The sequence below is a fragment of the Bufo bufo genome, chromosome 6 (assembly GCF_905171765.1).
Source record: "Bufo bufo chromosome 6, aBufBuf1.1, whole genome shotgun sequence".
Taxonomy (NCBI): domain Eukaryota; kingdom Metazoa; phylum Chordata; class Amphibia; order Anura; family Bufonidae; genus Bufo; species Bufo bufo.
The window spans coordinates 380,580,235-380,600,012 of NC_053394.1; the positions used below are offsets into that span (position 1 = coordinate 380,580,235).

At 44.6% G+C, this 19,778-nt stretch overlaps 1 protein-coding gene across 1 annotated transcript in view; it reads left to right on the forward strand.

The window, feature by feature from the left end:
• LOC121005743 (oocyte zinc finger protein XlCOF6-like) overlaps window positions 1–19,778 on the forward strand; it is a 177,776-nt gene that overhangs the window by 22,739 nt on the left and 135,259 nt on the right. Inside the window, exon 3 of the mRNA XM_040438512.1 lies at window positions 182–2,125. Coding sequence (XP_040294446.1) covers window positions 182–2,125 — 1,944 coding nt within the window. The remainder of the gene's footprint in view (window positions 1–181; window positions 2,126–19,778) is intronic.

Genomic DNA, 19,778 nt, shown 5'->3' on the forward strand with positions numbered 1-19,778 from the left:
TTGGACACCAGTGTTTTAGTCAGTTAATTCTTGTATTTTGTGCCATACCTTTCTGTGGATTTTTTTTATATTGAAATGTAATACAATTTCAATAGAATATTTTGGTATATTATTCATCAATGTCTTTTATTCTTGGCAGATGACTGTACCAGGAACTTAGAGAAACATCTGGTATCTTCAGATTTTGAAGTAGATGATCGTGGTATCATACAAGATATATATGAAGAGCATGCCAATATCCAAGATATACCCTTATCCAATCACAGCAACAATGCACCATTTGAGTCTTTTAAACAGGTCCGATCTTCTGATTCATCACAAACTGTAAAACAGAATAAAAGTCACAGAAAAGGTGTAAAACATCCAACAGCTCATGAAAGAGAGAAGACATTTTCATGTTTAGAATGTGGAAAATGTTTTAAGCAAAAATCATCTCTTGTTACACATCAGAGAGTTCACACAGGGGAGAAGCCATTTTCATGCTCAGAATGTGGGAAATGTTTCAAGCATAAATCAGCTCTTATTAAACATGAGAGAGTTCACACAGGGGAGAAGCCATTTTCATGCTTAGAATGTGGGAAATGTTTTAAGCATAAATCAGCTCTTGTTACACATCAGAGAGTTCACACAGGAGAGAAGCCATTTTCATGTTCAGAATGTGGGAAATGTTTTTATCAAAAATGGGCTCTTGTTTTACATCTGAAAAATCACACAGGGGACAAGCCATTTTCATGCTCAGAATGTGGGAAATGTTTTAAGCAGGAATCACATCTTGTTGTACATCAGAGAATTCACACAGGAGTGAAGCCATTTTCATGCTCAGAATGTGGGAAATGTTTTAAGCATAAATCAGCTCTTGTTACACATCAGAGAGTTCACACAGGAGAGAAGCCATTTTCATGTTCAGAATGTGGGAAATGTTTTAAGCAAAAATGGGCTCTTGTTTTACATCTGAGAAATCACACAGGGGACAAGCCATTTTCATGCTCAGAATGTGGGAAATGTTTTAAGCAGTTATCACATCTTGTTGTACATCACAGAACTCACACAGGAGAGAAACCATTTTCATGTTCACAATGTGGTGAATGCTTTAAGCAGTTATCACATCTTGTTGTACATCACAGAACTCACACAGGAGAGAAACCATTTTCATGTTCAGAATGTGATGAATGCTTTAAGCAGGAATCATATCTTGTTGTACATCAGAGAATTCACACAGGAGAGAAGCCATTTTCATGCTCAGAATGTGGTGAATGCTTTAAGCAGGAATCATATCTTGTTGTACATCAGAGAATTCACATAGGAGAGAAGCCATTTACATGCTCAGAATGTGGGAAATGTTTCAAGCATAAATCAGCTCTTATTAAACATCAGAGAGTTCACACAGGGGAGAAGCCATTTTCATGCTCAGAATGTGGTGAATGCTTTAAGCAGGAATCATATCTTGTTGTGCATCAGAGAATTCACATAGGAGAGAAGCCATTTTCATGCTCAGAATGTGGGAAATGTTTCAAGCATAAATCAGCTCTTATTAAACATCAGAGAGTTCACACAGGGGAGAAGCCATTTTCATGCTCAGAATGTGGGAAATGTTTTAAGCATAAATCAGCTCTTGTTACACATCAGAGAGTTCACACAGGAGAGAAGCCATTTTCATGTTCAGAATGTGGGAAATGTTTTGATCAAAAATGGGCTCTTGTTGTACATCTGAGAAATCACACAGGAGACAAGCCATTTTCATGCTCAGAATGTGGGAAATGTTTTAACCATAAATCAGCTCTTGTTACACATCAGAGAGTTCACACAGGAGAGAAGCCATTTTCGTGTTCAGAATGTGGGAAATGTTTTAGTCAAAAATGGGCTCTTGTTGTACATCTGAGAAATCACACAGGAGACAAGCCATTTTCATGCTCAGAATGTGGGAAATGTTTTAAGCAGGAATCACATCTTGTTGTACATCAGAGAACTCACACAGGAGAGAAACCATTTTCATGTTCAGAATGTGGTGAATGCTTTAAGCAGGGATCACATCTTGTTGTACATCAGAGAATTCACACAGGCGAGAAGCCATTTTCATGCTCAGAATGTGGGAAATGTTTTAAGCATAAATCAGCTCTTGTTAAACATCATAAAACTCACAGAGAGAAGCCATCTCCATGCTTAGCCCTTTCGTGACCTCCCTTATGTGTTTTTATGGTAGTTAGTGTTGCTATCTGGCTCTATTCCGTCGGACACTCCTTTTTACAGGGAGATAAAACAGCGCCTTGCTTTGAGTTACCAGAGGTAGCCGAGGGCTCGGAGTGATGATTGGGACCACTGTGAGAGCTCCCCAAACACGTATTGTCTCCTGTATTGAATGAATACCAGTCATCAAAGGACAAATCCAGTTAAAAGTGAAAGTTTATACTGTATATATATATATATACTGCTCAAAAAAATAAAGGGAACACAAAAATAACACATCCTAGATCTGAATTAATTAAATATTCTTCTAAAATCTATTCTTCTTTACATAGTTGAATGTGCTGACAACAAAATCACACAAAAATAAAAAAATGGAAATCAAATTTTTTTTACCCATGGAGGTCTGTATTTGGAGTCACACTCAAAATTAAAGTGGAAAAACACACTACAGGCTGATCCAACTTTGATGTAATGTCCTTAAAACAAGTCAAAATGAGGCTCAGTAGTGTGTGTGGCCTCCACGTGCCTGTATGACCTCCCTACAACGCCTGTGCATGCTCCTGATGAGGTGGCGGACGGTCTCCTGAGGGATCTCCTCCCAGACCTGGACTAAAGCATCTGCCAACTCCTGGACAGTCTGTGGTGCAACGTGACGGTGGATAGAGCGAGACATGATATCCCAGATGTGCTCAATTGGATTCAGGTCGGTGGAACGGGCGGGCCAGTCCATAGCATCAATGCCTTCGTCTTGCAGGATCTGCTGACACACTCCAGCCACATGAGGTCTAGCATTGTCTTGCATTAGGAGAAACCCAGGGCCAACCGCACCAGAATATGGTCTCACAAGGGGTCTGAGGATCTCATCTCGGTACCTAATAGCAGTCAGGCTACCTCTGGCGAGCACATGGAGGGCTGTGCGGCCCTCCAAAGAAATGCCACCCCACACCATTACTGACCCAATGCCAAACCGGTCATGCTGGAGGATGTTACAGACAGCAGAACATTCTTTACGGCGTCTCCAGACTCTGTCAAGTCTGTCACATGTGCTCAGTGTGAACCTGCTTTCATCTGTAATGGGCGCCAGTGGCGAATTTGCCAATCTTGGTGTTCTCTGGCAAATGCCAAACGTCCTGCACAGTGTTGGGCTGTAAGCACAACCCCCACCTGTGGACGTCGGGCCCTCATATCACCCTCACGGAGTCTGTTTCTGACCGTTTGAGCAGACACATGCACATTTGTGGCCTGCTGGAGGTCATTTTGCAGGGCCCTGGCAGTGCTCCTCCTGTTCCTCCTTGCACAAAGGCGGAGGTAGCGGTCCTGCTGCTGGGTTGTTGCCCTCCTACGGCCTCCTCCACGTCTCCTGATGTACTGGCCTGTCTCCGGGTAGCGCCTCCATGCTCTGGACACTACGCTGACAGACACAGCAAACCTTCATGCCACAGCTCGCATTGATGTGCCATCCTGGATAAGCTGCACTACCTGAGCCACTTGTGTGGGTTGTAGACTCCGTCTCATGCTACCACTAGAGTGAAAGCACCGCCAGCATTCAAAAGTGACCAAAACATCAGCCAGGAAGCATAGGAACTGAGAAGTGGTCTGTGGTCACCACCTGCAGAACCACTCCTTTATTGCGGGTGTCTTGCTAATTGCCTATAATTTCCACCTGTTGTCTATCCCATTTGCGCAACAGCATGTGAAATTGATTGTCACTCAGTGTTGCTTCCTAAGTGGACAGTTTGATTTCACAGAAGTGTGATTGACTTGGAGTTACATTGTGTTGTTTAAGTGTTCCCTTTATTTTTTTGGGCAGTGTGTATATACACTGCTCAAAAAAATAAAGGGAACACAAAAATAACACATCCTAGATCTGAGTTAATTAAATATTCTTCTGAAATACTTTGTTCTTTACATAGTTGAATGTGCTGACAACAAAATCACACAAAAATAAAAAAATGGAAATCAAATTTTTTAACCCATGGAGGTCTGGATTTGGAGTCACACTCAAAATTAAAGTGGAAAAACACACTACAGGCTGATCCAACTTTGATGTAATGTCCTTAAAACAAGTCAACATGAGGCTCAGTAGTGTGTGTGGCCTCCACGTGCCTGTATGACCTCCCTACAACGCCTGTGCATGCTCCTGATGAGGTGGCGGACGGTCTCCTGAGGGATCTCCTCCTAGACCTGGACTAAAGCATCTGCCAACTCCTGGACAGTCTGTGGTGCAACGTAACGTTGGTGGATAGAGCGAGACATGATGTTCCAGATGTGCTCAATTGGATTCAGGTCTGGGGAACGGGCAGGCCAGTCCATAGCATCAATGCCTTCATCTTGCAGGAACTGCTGACACACTCCAGCCACATGAGGTCTAGCATTGTCTTGCATTAGGAGGAACCTAGGGCCAACCGCACCAGCATATGGTCTCACAAGGGGTCTGAGGATCTCATCTCGGTACCTAATGGCAGTCAGGCTACCTCTGGCGAGCACATGGAGGGCTGTGCGGCCCTCCAAAGAAATGCCACCCCACACCATTACTGACCCAATGCCAAAACGGTCATGCTGGCATTGCTGGAGGATGTTGCAGGCAGCAGAACGTTCTCCACGGCGTCTCCAGACTCTGTCACGTCTGTCACATGTGCTCAGTGTGAACCTGCTTTCATCTGTGAAGAGCACAGGGCGCCAGTGGCGAATTTGCCAATCTTGGTGTTCTCTGGCAAATGACAAACGTCCTGCACGGTGTTGGGCTGTAAGCACAACCCCCACCTGTGGACGTCGGGCCCTCATATCAGCCTCATGGAGTCTGTTTCTGACCGTTTGAGCAGACACATGCACATTTGTGGCCTGCTGGAGGTCATTTTGCAAGGCTCTGGCAGTGCTCCTCCTGTTCCTCCTTGCACAAAGGCGGAGGTAGCGGTCCTGCTGCTGGGTTGTTGCCCTCCTATGGCCTCCTCCACGTCTCCTGATGTACTGGCCTGTCTCCTGGTAGCGCCTCCATGCTCTGGACACTACGCTGACAGACACAGCAAAGCTTCTTGCCACAGCTCGCATTGATGTGCCATCCTGGATAAGCTGCACTACCTGAGCCACTTGTGTGGGTTGTAGACTCCCTCTCATGCTACCACTAGAGTGAAAGCACTGCCAGCATTCAAAAGTGACCAAAACATCAGCCAGGAAGCATAGGAACTGAGAAGTGGTCTGTGATCACCACCTGCAGAACCATTCCTTTATTGGGGGTGTCTTGCTAATTGCCTATAATTTCCACCTATTGTCTATCCCATTTGCATAACAGCATGTGAAATTGATTGTCACTCAGTGTTGCTTCCGAAGTGGACAGTTTGATTTCACAAAAGTGTGATTGACTTGGAGTTACATTGTGTTGTTTAAGTGTTCCCTTTATTTTTTTGAGCAGTGTATGTATATATATATATATATATATATATATATATCCCCTCTAAACAAAAATGTTTAGTAAAATAAAAAAAAAACTATAGGATCTGATATAAAAAGATAACTATCTACCTATTCCAGCCACGGTCTATTCTACCTTTTAAAAGTATTTGTAACATTAAAAATTTGAAATATGAGCTTGTCAAGAAAACGTCAGCTCTTACTGGGTTTCAGGCGCGGCTTGCGAGGTCTGGCCTTAGGGAGACGAAGGGGCGGGCGTGGGGTGCGCGGAGTAGAGGGGGAACCGCTTTCCCTGCTCTCCCCGCTCTTTCAACAAGTGACCCAGGTGAGGATTGCCTCATTACATAGAAGCAATTACTTGTCCTCCTAAAAACAAATATCATCTTAATCTGCACACCCTGACCAAAATGTATCGGTAGATAAATCCAACAAGTGGGGTCCCCGCCACCCCTGTATTTGTAGAAGTCATGTGGTTCACTCATATCACATGAATTAACCAAGGATTCACCCACTGGTAATTTTCTTCTTTGTATGTCCCACCAGCTCTCAATTTTTTAAGTTTTATAATTGAAGACTTGATATTGTCTCAATTCCAAAACAGGCAGGGGTGAAGACCTTAACCTCTTGGGGACACAGGGCGTACAGTTACGCCCTGATGTCCCGGTACTTAAGGACACAGATGTCAGCCGTTTAACCCCTTCCATGCCGCGGTCCGTAGGGACCGCTGTATGGAAGGGGTTAACAGGGAGGGAGCTCCCTCCCTCTCCCATCGGGGGCTGCTGTGCCGTTTCAGCCCATGATTCTTGATGGGATCACAGAGGGAGGGGGCCCCCTCCCTCCCCATCACCCTCTGCTCTGTTGTGGCAGCGGGCGATGGTTACCATGGTAACCGGACGCCTTCACAGGCTTCCTTTTTGCCATGGTAAGGCTAAGTCTGATCAGACTTCTGCTAAAGGCAGAAGTCTGATCAGACTAAGTGTAAAGTGAAAATACAGTACAGTACACTATATAGTGTACTGTATTGTATTATACAGACATCAGACCCACTGGATCTTCAAGAACAAAGTGAAAAAACAAAAACACTTTTATCACTGATAAAAAGAAAATGCACTACACATGTTTTATATCACCGCGTCCGTAATGACCTGATCTATGAAACAGCCATGTTAATTTCCCCGCATGGTGAACTCCAAATAAATAAAAACTGATGAAATGTAAATTTTGCCCACCTTACTTCCCAAAAAAGGTAATAAAAGTGATCAAAAAAGTCGTATGTACGCCAAAATGGTACCAACCAAACCGGCACCTCATCCCGCAAAAAATGAGCCCCTACATGAGACAATCGCCCAAAATGTAAAAAAAATATGGCTCTCAGACTATGGAGACACTAAAACATGATTTTTTTTTTTCTCTAAAATGCTGTTATTGTGTTAAAGTAAAATAAATTTGAAAAAACTATACATATTAGGTATCGCCGTGTCCGTAAGAACCTGCTCTATAAAAAATATCACATGACCTAACCCCTCAGGTAAATACTGTACAAAAATAATAAGTGTCAAAAAAGCCATTTTTGTCACCTCACATCATAAAAAGTGTAATAGCAAACGATCAAACACTTATATGCCTCCCAAAATAGTACCAATCAAACCGCCATCTCATCCTGCAACAAATGAGCCCCTACATAGGACAATCGCCCAAAAAAAAATAAAAAATATATGGCTCTCAGACTATGGAGACATTAAAACATTTTTATTTGTCTCAAAAAGGATATTATTGTGTAAAACATAAATAAATAAAAAAAAGTAACATATTAGGTATCACCTTTTCCGTAAAAAACTGCTCTATAAAAATAACACATGACCTAACCCCTCAGGTGAACACAGCAAAAAAATATATATAAATACGGTGTCAAAAGCCATTTTTGTCACCTTACATCACAAAAAGTGTAATAGCAAGCAACTAAAATGTTATATGCACCCCAAGATAGTGCCAATCAAACCAACATCTCATCCCGCAAAAAATGAGCCCCTACAAAACAGTCGCCCAAAAACTAAAAAATAAAATATTGCTTTCAGAATATGTGACAATATTTGGTATTGTCACATCCATAACAACCTACTCTATAGAAATAGCACACGATCTAACCTGTCAGATGTAAATAACAAAAAATAAAAACTGTCAAAACAGCCATTTTTTTTTTTTTGCTAATTTTCAATTTTAATCCATTTTTCCAGTAACAAAGCAAGGGTTAACAGCCAAACAAATCTCAATATTTATTGCCCTGATTCTGTAGTTTGCAGAAACACCCTATATGTGGTCGTAAACTGCTGTATGGCCAAACGGTAGAGCACAGAAGGAAGGGAACACCATATGGTTTTTGGAAGGCAGAATTTTTGACACCATGTCCCATTTGAAGCCCCCCTGATGTACCACTAGAGTAGAAACTCCAAAAAAGTGACTCCATCTAAGAAACTACACCCCTCAAGGTATTCAAAACTGATTTTACAAACTTTGTTAACCCTTTAGGTGTTCCACAAGAGTTATTGGCAAATGGAGATGAAATTTCAGAATTTAAATTTCTTTTTACCTTGCCTCAAAAAAAGTGTGATATAGAGCAACCAAAAATCATATTTACCCTAAAATAGTACTAAGAAAACTGCCACCTTATCCTGTAATTTCCAAAATGGTGTAACTGTTTTGGAGTTTTTACTGTAGGGGTGCATCAGGGGGGCTTCAAATGGGACATGGTGTAAATAAACCATAAAGTCCAGCAAAATCTGCCTTCCAAAAACCATATGGCGTTCCCTTCCTTCTGTGCCCTGCTGTGTGCCCGTACAGCAGTTTATGACCACATATGGGGTGTTAATGCAAACTACAGAATCAGGGCAATAAATATTGATTTCTGTTTGGCTGTTAACCCTTTCTTTGTTACTGGAAAAAATGGATTAAAATTGAAAATTTGCCCAAAAATTGAAATTCAGAAATTTTATCTCCATTTCCCATTAACTCTTGTGGAACACCTAAAGGGTTAACAAAGTTTTTAAATCAGTTTTGAATACCTTAAGGGGTGTAGTTTCTAAAATGGGGCCATTTATGGGTGGCTATTATGCAAGCCTCACAAAGTGACTTTAGACCTGAACTGGTCCTTTAAAAAGTGGGTTTTCGAAAAATTGTGAAAAATTTCAAGATTTGCTTCTAAACTTCTAATCTTTGTAACGTCCTGAATAAATTAAATGGCATTCCCAAAATGATCCAAACATGAAGTAGACATATGGGGAATGTAAATTAATAACTATTTTTGGAGGTATTACTATGTATTATAGAAGTAGAGAAATTGTAAAGAAGTAGAGAAGCTTGGAAATTTGCAAATTTTTTGTAAATTTTGTATTTTTTATAAATAAAAAAGAATTTTTTTTACTCCATTTTACCAGTGTCATGAAGTAAAATATGTGACAAAAAACTATCTCAGAATGGCCTGGATAAGTAAAAGCATTTTAAAGTTATTCACACATAAAGAGACATTGGTCAGATCTGCAAAAAATGGCCTGGTCTTTAAGGTGAAAATTAGCCCGGTCCTTAAGGGGTTAAGTGATTGTGGCCCGGTGGCTCTCACTCCTATTGGTATTAAGTGCTTTGAACAACTTGTTCTCAGGCCTATGAAGAGCAAGATCTGCACCTCCATGGACCAATACCAGTTTGCTCACAGAGCACATAGGTCAACTGAGGATGCTGTTTCACTTGCCCTTCACACCGCAATCACACCTGGAGCAGAGAGACAGCTATGTGCGGATGCTGTTCATTTATTTCAGCTCTGCCATTAACACCATCCCTCCCAACAAGTTGGCAACGAAACTGAACAACTTGGGTCTCAGCTCACACCTGTGCAACTGGATACTGGATTTTCTTACAAAAAGACCACAAATCGTAAGCATGGGCAAGCACTTCTCTTCATCCTTAACACTAAACACTGGGGTACCGCAAGGCTGTGTGTTGAGCCCTCTCCTTTACTCCCTCTTCACAAATCACTGCAAACCTATTCACAATACCATTATAAAATTTGCAGATGACACGACCGTGATAGGCCTAATCTCCAACAATGATGAAACAGCCTATAGGAAAGAGGTTGAGAACCTAGAGAGATGGAGTAAGAACAACAACCTCATACTCAATACCAAGAAAACAAAGGAGCTGATTCTGAATTTTAGGAAAAAGAAACGGAAGGGACACAATTCCATTAGCATAAATGGTGGAAACGTGGAGATAGTTCAAAGTTTTAGATTCTTAGGATTTCATATTAGTCAGGACTAGGGTTGAGCGACCCAAACTGTAAAGTTCGGGTTCGTACCGAACTTTAGGATTTTTGGACCCTGAACGTTTCAGTAAAAGTTCGGGTTCGTTGTTCGACGATTTCTCTGCGCTTTTTGAAAGGCTGCAGAGCAACCAATCAACAAGTGTTTAACTGTGTGCCCTTAGAAGCCATCAAAGCCATGCCTTCTAATGGCATGGCTGTGATTGGCCAGTGCAGCATGTGACCCAGCCTCTATATAAGCTGGAGTCACGTATCGCTGCACGTCACTCTGCTGTTACTAGTGTAGGGAGAGGATGCTGCTGGTGATTTCAGAGAGAGAATAGGACAGAATCTGTGATCAGAACTCGAAAATAACTCAGCGATCTACATACATTTAGTTGTGTGGGTGCAGTGCACAATCTTTTTACCCTGCCTCGAGCCCAGTGACATTTTATGCAAGCTCCGTGCACCAGCACTGCATCTGAGCTTTTGTGACATTCAACTCCAAGCTTGAAATACTGCACTAATAATCTGGTTTTAAAAAAAACACCCTTTTTTTGCAATATACAACATCTTGTGCATTTGCAGGATTAGTCAGTGTGCAATTTAAACTAGAAATACAGCCATAATTTTTTGGGTTTTTACAAACACCCTTTTTTTTTTGCAAAATACACTATTTTACAGATCTGCTTGTGTGAAATTCAAGCGTTATATACAGCTTTCATATTCTGTTACTAAAAAAAAACACTTTTTTGGCAATATCCAACATCTGGATTAGTCAGTGTGCAATTTAAGCTAGAAATACAGCCATCATTTTCAGGGTTTTTAAAAACACCCTTTTTGTGCAAAACACACTATTTTACAGCCCTAGCTGCATCTGCACGTGTGACATTCAATCGTTTTATACAGCTTTCATATTCTGTTATAAAAAAAACTTTTTTTTCAAAATACTTAATATTGCAGCCCTTGCTGCATCTGTGACTGTTAAAACAAGTTTTAAAAATAAAAATAATTATCTGGCTTTGAAAAAACAAAATTTTTTGGCATTATTCAACATCTGGATTATTAAGTGTGCAATTTAAGCTAGAAATACAGCCATAATTTTCTGGGTTTTTAAAAAACACACTTTTTTGGCAAAATACACAATTTTGCAGCATCAGCACGTGTGAAATTCAAGGGTTATATACTGCTGTCATATTCAGCAATTAAACAAAAACCCGTTTTGGGAAAAAAAAGTTAATTTTGCAGCCTTTGCTGCATATGTCATTGTGAGATACACACTTTACATACTGTAGTTCTATTCAGTTATTTGAAAAACACCCATTTTGGGCAAAAAACTTTAATTGCGGACTAGTCTGCATCTGTACGTGTGAGATACAACCTTTATATACTGTTGTTCTATTCTGCTATTAGTTAAACACCCATTTAGGGCAAGATCCTAAATTTGAGAAATATGAGGAGAGCATCAAATAAGGGACGTGGCCCAGGTCGTGGTGCTGCTGGTGGAGCTTCTGTTGCAAGGAGAGGACGTGGTCGATCTGTGCCAGCTACACGCACAAGTGAAACCCCTTCCTCAGGTGCGAGTAGGCGACAGAACCTGCAGCGGTATTTGGTCGGGCCTAATGTGGCTCTACGAATGGTGAGGCCAGAACAAGTACAGGCGATAGTAGATTGGGTTGCTGACAGTGCCTCCAGTTCCTTCACATTGTCTCCCACCCAGTCTCCTGCTGAAAGATCAGAGTTGGCACCTGCAGCCGATGTCCATCAGTCTTTCACCTCACCCCCTTGCAAATCAGCCAAGCAGTCTGAGCCTCAAGTCATGCAGCAGTCTCTTTTGCTTTTTGATGACTCAGTTAGCAGGGTTTCCCAGGGCCATCCACCTATCCCTGCCCCAGAAGTGGAAGAGATTGAGTGCACCGATGCCCAACCACTTATGTTTCAAGATGAGTACATGGGAGGACCATCGCAGCACGTCCCGGATGATGACGAAACACAGGTGTCAACTGCTGAGGCTTTTGAAAGTGTGCAGACCGACAAGGAGGGCAGTGGTGAAGACTGGGTGGAAGATGATGTGGAGGACGATGAGGTCCTCGACCCCACATGGAATCAAGGTCATGCGAGGTGACCTATGTAGTTCGGAGGAAGAGGCGGTGGTCGCACAGAGTCACCAGCACAGCAGAAGAGGGAGCAGGGTGCAAAAGCAGAGTGGCTATCCCCTAGACAGTACGCCTGCTATTGCCCACTGCAGGAAGGGACCGAGCACACCAAAGCCGGCTCCAAGGAGTTCCCTGGCGTGGCAGTTCTTCAGAAAATGTGCTGACGACAAGACACAAGTGGTTTGCGTGCTGTGCAATCAGAGCCTGAAGCGAGGCATAAACGTTCTCAACCTGAGCACAACCTGTATGACCAGGCATTTAAGTGCAAAGCACAAGCTGCAGTGGAGTAGACCTCAAAAACCAAGAAAGGTCTCTGGCTCCTCCTGCTTCCTCTTCTGCTGCAGTCTAGGCCTCTTCATCCACCTCTGGCGTGACAGTGCCACCTGCCACCCCACAAACAGAGTATCTGCCAGAAACACCACCACATGGGTCACCAAGCATCTCCACAATGTTCCACGGAAGCGTTCAGCTCTCCATCTCCCAAATGCTGGAGAGGAAGTACCCCCCTACCCACCCACGATCACTAGCCCTTCGGCGTTCTCACCCTGCTGCTGCTCACTTGTCAGCGCTGCAGCGTAACTTCGGCCTTCCCGCTCACCGCCTCATATGCGACGTGCCCACAAGGTGGAACTCCACCTTGCACATGCTGGCCAGACTGTGCGAGCAGCAGCAGGCGATAGTGGAGTTTCAGCTGCAGCACACACGGTGAGTCGCTCGCGGAACAGCACCACTTCACCACCAATGACTGGGCCTCCATGCGAGACCAGTGTTCCTTGTTGCGCTGTTTCGAGTACTCCACCAACATGGCCAGTGCTGATAACGCGTTCTCAGCGTAACTATCCCACTTCTATGCCTCCTTGAAAAAACGCTGCTGGCGATGATGGAAGAGGATGTGGCACAGGGGGAGGAAGAGGGATCATTTCGTAGGGTTTCCAGCCAGTCATTCCCAAGTGGCTCCGAGAGTGGGTTCCTGCACCCACAAACGCCAGGTACACAATTGTCCAGCCAGGGCACAGTTCTGGAGGATGACGAGGTGGAGGATGAGGAGATGGAGGAGGAGGAACCATGTTCACAGCAGGTTGGCACCCAGACCAGCTTCTGGCCATCACTGGTGCATGGCTGGGGGGGATACAGAGGACACAGACGATACACCTCCCACAGAAGACAGCTTTTCGTTGCCTCTGGGCAGCCTGGCACACATGAGCGATTACATGCTGCAGTGTCTCCGCAACGACCGCCGAGTTGCCCACATTCTAACTTGTGCTGATTACTGGGTGGCCACGCTACTGGATCCCCATTACAAGGACAACGTACCGTCCTTAATTCCGTCACTGGAGCATGATCGTAAGATGCGCGAGTACAAGCGCATGCTGCATTCCCACCTGACAGTAGGGGCATAGTGGAAGCACAAGGCGAAGGCAGAGAATGAGGAAGAGGTCGCCAACGCAGCTGGGGCACCGCCAGCACCTCAAAAGGCAGGGTTAGCATGGCCGAAATGTGGAAAATCTTTGTCAGCACGCCACAACAACCAGCACCACCAGCTGTTATGGAACGTCTTAGCAGGAGGCAGCATTTCACCAACATGGTGGAGCAGTATGTGTGCACATGCAGCGCAATTGCTCATTCTTGTATTTTGGATATTTCACACTCTTTTGGAGTGTACCCTAATTAAAAAAAAATAAAACCAAAAACCAGTGTTGGCTACCTCGTCCTCCTCCACCGCCGCTTCCACCTACACCGCTACGTCCACCGCCTCCTCAAACTCCTACTTCATATGGAACTCCACCTCATAAATCAAATTTTTTTTTTTATTTGTACGTATTTTATTTTATGTCATTTCACTACTTTGTCAGTTACATTTTCAGTTGAAATTCTCAAATTTTTGGGTCTGATGTACCACTTGCTATACAGAGTAGACAAATAAATAAAATAAAAAATTTGTCTGTTACATTTTTTGGTGAAATTCACAATTTTTTGGGTGTAATATACCCCTCCTCTACCTAGATGACAGCTTAATAAATTTCAATAATTTTTCTTTAACATTTTCAGGTGACAATAAACAATTCTTTTCTGTCATAGACCCCTGCTCTACTAAGTAGACAGGTTAATAAATTTCACAAATTTTTCTTTAACATTCTTGGGTTGACATACAATTTTAGACGTGAATAAACCCCTGCTCTGCATAGGTGACAGGGAATAATATTTCTGAAATTCTTCTTTAATTCATGCGTGCCTCCTCCTTTGATTCAATGCTTAAACTTTACCAAGTTGTACCACATTTGCGCTTCAATAATTTGTCCCACATTTCCACCTTACTCCTTTGTCCAACATTTGGGTTTCTGTAATTTGTACCACATTTGTGCTTTTAACAGCTTTTCCCACATTTCCGCTTTACTCTTTTGGCCCACATTTGGGCTTCTGTAATTTGTCCAAAATTTTCGCCTCAATAATTTTTCCCATAATTCCGCTTTATTCTTCTGGCCCACATTTGGGCTTCTGTAATTTGTCCAAAAATTTTCGCCTCAATAATTTTTCCCATAATTCCGCTTTACTCTTCTCGCCCACATTTGGGCTTCTGTAATTTGTCCCACATTTGCACCTCAATAGCTTTTCCCACATTTCCGCTCGATCCCCAATTTTTTTTTTTACATTTATCTCCCTTAAATTTGGTCTCTTTTTCTCACGCTCCCTCTCCGGCGTGGAACCCTGATTCGCCGATACCCGTGATCAACATGGTAGGCTCAGAAGAGAACATCGAAAGTTGATAGAGAAGATATCCTAATGGATGGTGGATTTCACTGGGGCACCTCTACATAGGTGACAGGAACATAAATGTAAAAAAATCGTCAATTACATTGTCAGGTGACATTTTTCTGATTTTGCCGGATAGAAACCTCTGCTCTGCATAGTTGACAGGGAATAAAATTTAATAAATTCTTCAGTAATTAATGCGCGTCACATCCTTTCATTCAATGCTTAAACTTTAAAAAGTTGTCACACTATTATGCTTTAATAATTTGTCCAATAATTCAACTCTATAATTTTAAATTTAAAAAAATTAATCCTCCCTTGGATGTAGTCTCTCTTTCTCACGCTACCTCTCCAACGTGGAACCCTGATTCCCCGCCATCCATGATCACCATGGTAGGCGCAGAAAAGAACATCAAAAGTTGATAGAGCAGATATTATATTGGATCGTGAACATCACGGGGACATGCGACATGGTGGGGCAGTAAGTTTGCACATGCCTACACGAACTGACTAACAGGGGTCAGCCCCTGCAACTTCTGGGTCTCCAAATTGGGCACACGGCCTGAGCTTGCCCTTTACCCCTTGGAGGTGCTGGCCTGCCCTGCAGCCAGTGTATTGTCTGAACGTGTGTTTAGCATGACTGCAGGGGGTTATCACAGGTTATATTTCCCAATGTTTTGGGGTGTACCCTAATTTAAAAAAATAAACATAAATTTAAAACCAAAAAGCAGTGTAGGCTACCTCCTCCTCCTCCACCGCCGCTTCCACCTACACCGCCACATCCACCGCCTCCTCAACCTTCTACTCCATATGGACCTCGTCCTCCTAGATCAGTGATAGGCAAACTGCGGCTCTCCAGCTGTTGCAGAACTACAACTCCCAGCATGCAAAGACTGCCTACAGCTTTCAGCCTACAGCAGGGCATGGTGGGAGTTGTAGTTTTGCAACAGCTGGAGAGCCGCAGTTTGCCTATCACTGCCCTAGATCAAGATTATTATTATTTTTTAACGTGTTTTATGTTATTTAAAGTCATTTCCCTATCCACATTTGTTTGCAGAGCACTTGCCATGTTCTTAACCACATTTTGATGCAATTTGCAGCCCTCTAGCCTAGGGTTGGACGATATCAAAAATATTCCCACGATAACGATATTAAGAAATTTATCGCGATAACGATATATATCGCGATAAATGCCCATTTAGAAGAAAAAAACACTTGGGGCCACAAGGAGCCGTTATACTGTATGGGGCAGCCACAAGGAGCCGTTATACTGTATGGGGCAGCCACAAGGAGACGTTACACTGTATGGGGGCAGCCGGGCAGCCACAAGGAGACGTTACACTGTATGGGGGCAGTCGGGCAGCCACAAGGAGACGTTATACTGTATGGGGCAGCCAGGCAGCCACAAGGAGACGTTACCGTATACTGTATGGGGGCAGTATACTGACTTCTAGTAACAACAAAAACATTACAGGGTTAATTCTGTACCAGAACGAGTGGTTTATAGTAGGGATGTCCCGATACAATTTTTTTTTAGACCGAGTACCGATACTCTTATTTAAGTACTCACTGATACCAATTATAACAATTAAATAAATAACACATTTTGTGACCACTGACCAAAAGTCCAAAAAACAGCCCCCAGCCTCTGATCAGCCCCTCATGTGCCTCCCAGCCTCTCCCTCTTATCAGCCCCCTCTGGTAACTCCACCCCCACCCCCTAGTATTAATCATTGGTGGCAGTGGCCACAGGGTCCCCCTCCCATCATTGGTGGCAGTGGGCCCCCCTCCCCAGTATTAATCATTGGAGGCCACAGGGTCATCCCCCCATCATTGGTGGCAGTGGGCCCCCCCCTCCTTCCCCAGTATTAATCATTAGAGGCCACAGGGTCCTCCCCCCATCATTGTTGGCAGTGGGCCCCCCTCCTCCCTCCCCAGTATTAATCATTGGAGGCCACAGGGTCGACCCCCCATCATTGGTGGCAGTGGGCCCCCCTCCTCCCTCCCTCCCCAGTATTAATCATTGGAGGCCACAGGGTCATCCCCCCATCATTGGTGGCAGTGGGCCCCCCCTCCTTCCCCAGTATTAATCATTAGAGGCCACAGGGTCCTCCCCCCATCATTGTTGGCAGTGGGCCCCCCTCCTCCCTCCCTCCCCAGTATTAATCATTGGAGGCCACAGGGTCGACCCCCCATCATTGGTGGCAGTGGGCCCCCCTCCTCCCTCCCTCCCCAGTATTAATCATTGGAGGCCACAGGGTCATCCCCCCATCATTGGTGTCAGTGGGCCCCCCCTCCTTCCCCAGTATTAATCATTAGAGGCCACAGGGTCCTCCCCCCATCATTGTTGGCAGTGGGCCCCCCTCCTCCCTCCCTCCCCAGTATTAATCATTGGAGGCCACAGGGTCGACCCCCCATCATTGGTGGCAGTGGGCCCCCCTCCTCCCTCCCTCCCCAGTATTAATCATTGGAGGCCACAGGGTCATCCCCCCATCATTGGTGGCAGTGGGCCCCCCCTCCTTCCCCAGTATTAATCATTAGAGGCCACAGGGTCCTCCCCCCATCATTGTTGGCAGTGGGCCCCCCTCCTCCCTCCCTCCCCAGTATTAATCATTGGAGGCCACAGGGTCGACCCCCCATCATTGGTGGCAGTGGGCCCCCCTCCTCCCTCCCTCCCCAGTATTAATCATTGGAGGCCACAGGGTCATCCCCCCATCATTGGTGGCAGTGGGCCCCCCCTCCTTCCCCAGTATTAATCATTAGAGGCCACAGGGTCCTCCCCCCATCATTGTTGGCAGTGGGCCCCCCTCCTCCCTCCCTCCCCAGTATTAATCATTGGAGGCCACAGGGTCGACCCCCCATCATTGGTGGCAGTGGGCCCCCCTCCTCCCTCCCTCCCCAGTATTAATCATTGGAGGCCACAGGGTCCCCCTCCCCCCCATCATTGGTGGCAGTTTGCAGTTCCGATCGGAGTCCCAGCAGTGTAATGCTGGGGCTCCGATCGGTTACCATGGTAGCCAGGACGCTACTGAAGCCCTGGCTGCCATAGTATGTTAGTGAGCAGCATTATACTCACGTGAGTCGTGGCCGCCGGGCGCTCCATCTTCTGTCTGTGCGGCGCATTGCTAAGGCTTATAGCGTCCTGGCTACCATGGTAACCGATCGGAGCCCCAGCATTACACTGCTGGGACTCCGATCGGAACTGCAAACTGCCACCAATGATGGGGGGGAGGGGGACCCTGTGGCCGTTTTTTTAATACCGCGGTATATCGTGATACCGGTATATCGCCCAACCCTACTCTAGCCTTTTCCATTACTTTTTTACAGCCATTTTAGTGCTCAAAAGTTCGGTCCCCATTGACTTCAATGGGGTTCGGGTTCGGGGTCAAGTTCGGGTTCCGAACTCGAACTTTTTTCCAAGGTTCGGCCGAACCCGTTGAACCCCAACATCCAGGTGTCTGCTCAACTCTATTTTTAACTTAATTTTTTCAATCTCAGTCGGCTGAGGAGTGGGAGGGGGCGTGGATCGGGGGAGTGTCCTTTTGAACAGCTCACTCTAAGACAGCAGCACTGTGCTGTCTGAGTGTAAGCTGCAGGGATAAAGTCACCCTCCCTCTCACCCCTGCAGCTGACAGAAGTTGATTTTTACCTTCAATTTTTCAATCCCCGTCCGCTCAGGAGTGGGAGGGGGTATGGCTTAGTGGGACCTGGGCGGCGTGGTTTTAAGTCTTTTGAGGGTGGATGCATTGTGGCTGGGGGCCTGTGTGGGCTCCTTCCTGCAAGAGTGACGCTCCTCTGGTCACCTTACTGGATCATTTGCATACAAAATAAACTGGATTTTCAGAGGATAAAAACATCTATTGCTGGAACAAAGGCACGTCTTGAAATAAGGTACTAAGTGCTATTAGGCCCTGGCTTTACTTCAATAGCGATTATCCTGGTGACAGATTTCCTTTAAAGCTCTCCTACAGCAGTGAAGATAAATAGCTGGGTTTTTTATGGAAACCTGGAGTAAAATTGTGTATGTGGAGGCTGGAGGACCTGCGAGCTTCTATTGGCTGATCAGGGTCATGTGACCAAGCTTCTGTTTGCTAATGCATTTTTTGGGAATATCTCAGGAACGGTACATACTAGAGAGCTGAGACCTTGTCTAAAACCTTCCCGGACACCATTCGTGTTTGAAAATGCGACGGTACAGATTTCTTTAGCGGACATACACACACACACACACACACATACACTCAGCTTTATATATTAGATAAGGAACTTTGGTAGTGAGGAATTTAGCCGTTAGATTACGAGATATTATTACATTTAGAAAGGAGCTTCTAGCGATACTCTGGATCATGTGCTTGTACGTAATGTCTAGATTACAGATAAGCACTCCACATTCGTTTCAGGTCCAGTTTGCTGAATTTTGGGAAAATTTGAGTTCGGACCCGAATCGATTTGGGCCGAACTGAAGCTGCTCCAATTATTGCCCTAAATGTTGGTGTATAACCCCCTCTATCCTCCTCGATCTTTTAGTTTATTGCAATGATGGCAATAGTAAGTAATCCCTGAGTGACACTGACATGCATCGCTGTGAGTGATCATATATCTGACTGTGTCATCATACAGCGTGTCTCATGCTTTTTCATATTCCAAAGCTGGTGGAATATGGTATTTAACCCCTTAGGCCCCTTTCACACGAGTGTGACGGATTGGCTCCGGATGTGTTCTTGGTGTGTTCAGTGAAACTCGCACCATTTTGCAAGCAAGTTCAGTCAGTTTCATCTGCGATTGCGTTCAGTTTTTTCCACGCGGGTGCAATGCGTTTTGATGAAGGTTTACAAACAACATTTCCTAGCAACCATCAGTGAAAAACGCATTGCATCCGCAATTGCTTCCGGATGCAATGCGTTTTTCACTAAAGCCCCATTCACTTATACTTATAGCTAAACATTCTGAATGATGGGTCCTGTTATGACATTCTCCCCAGGAATCCATCA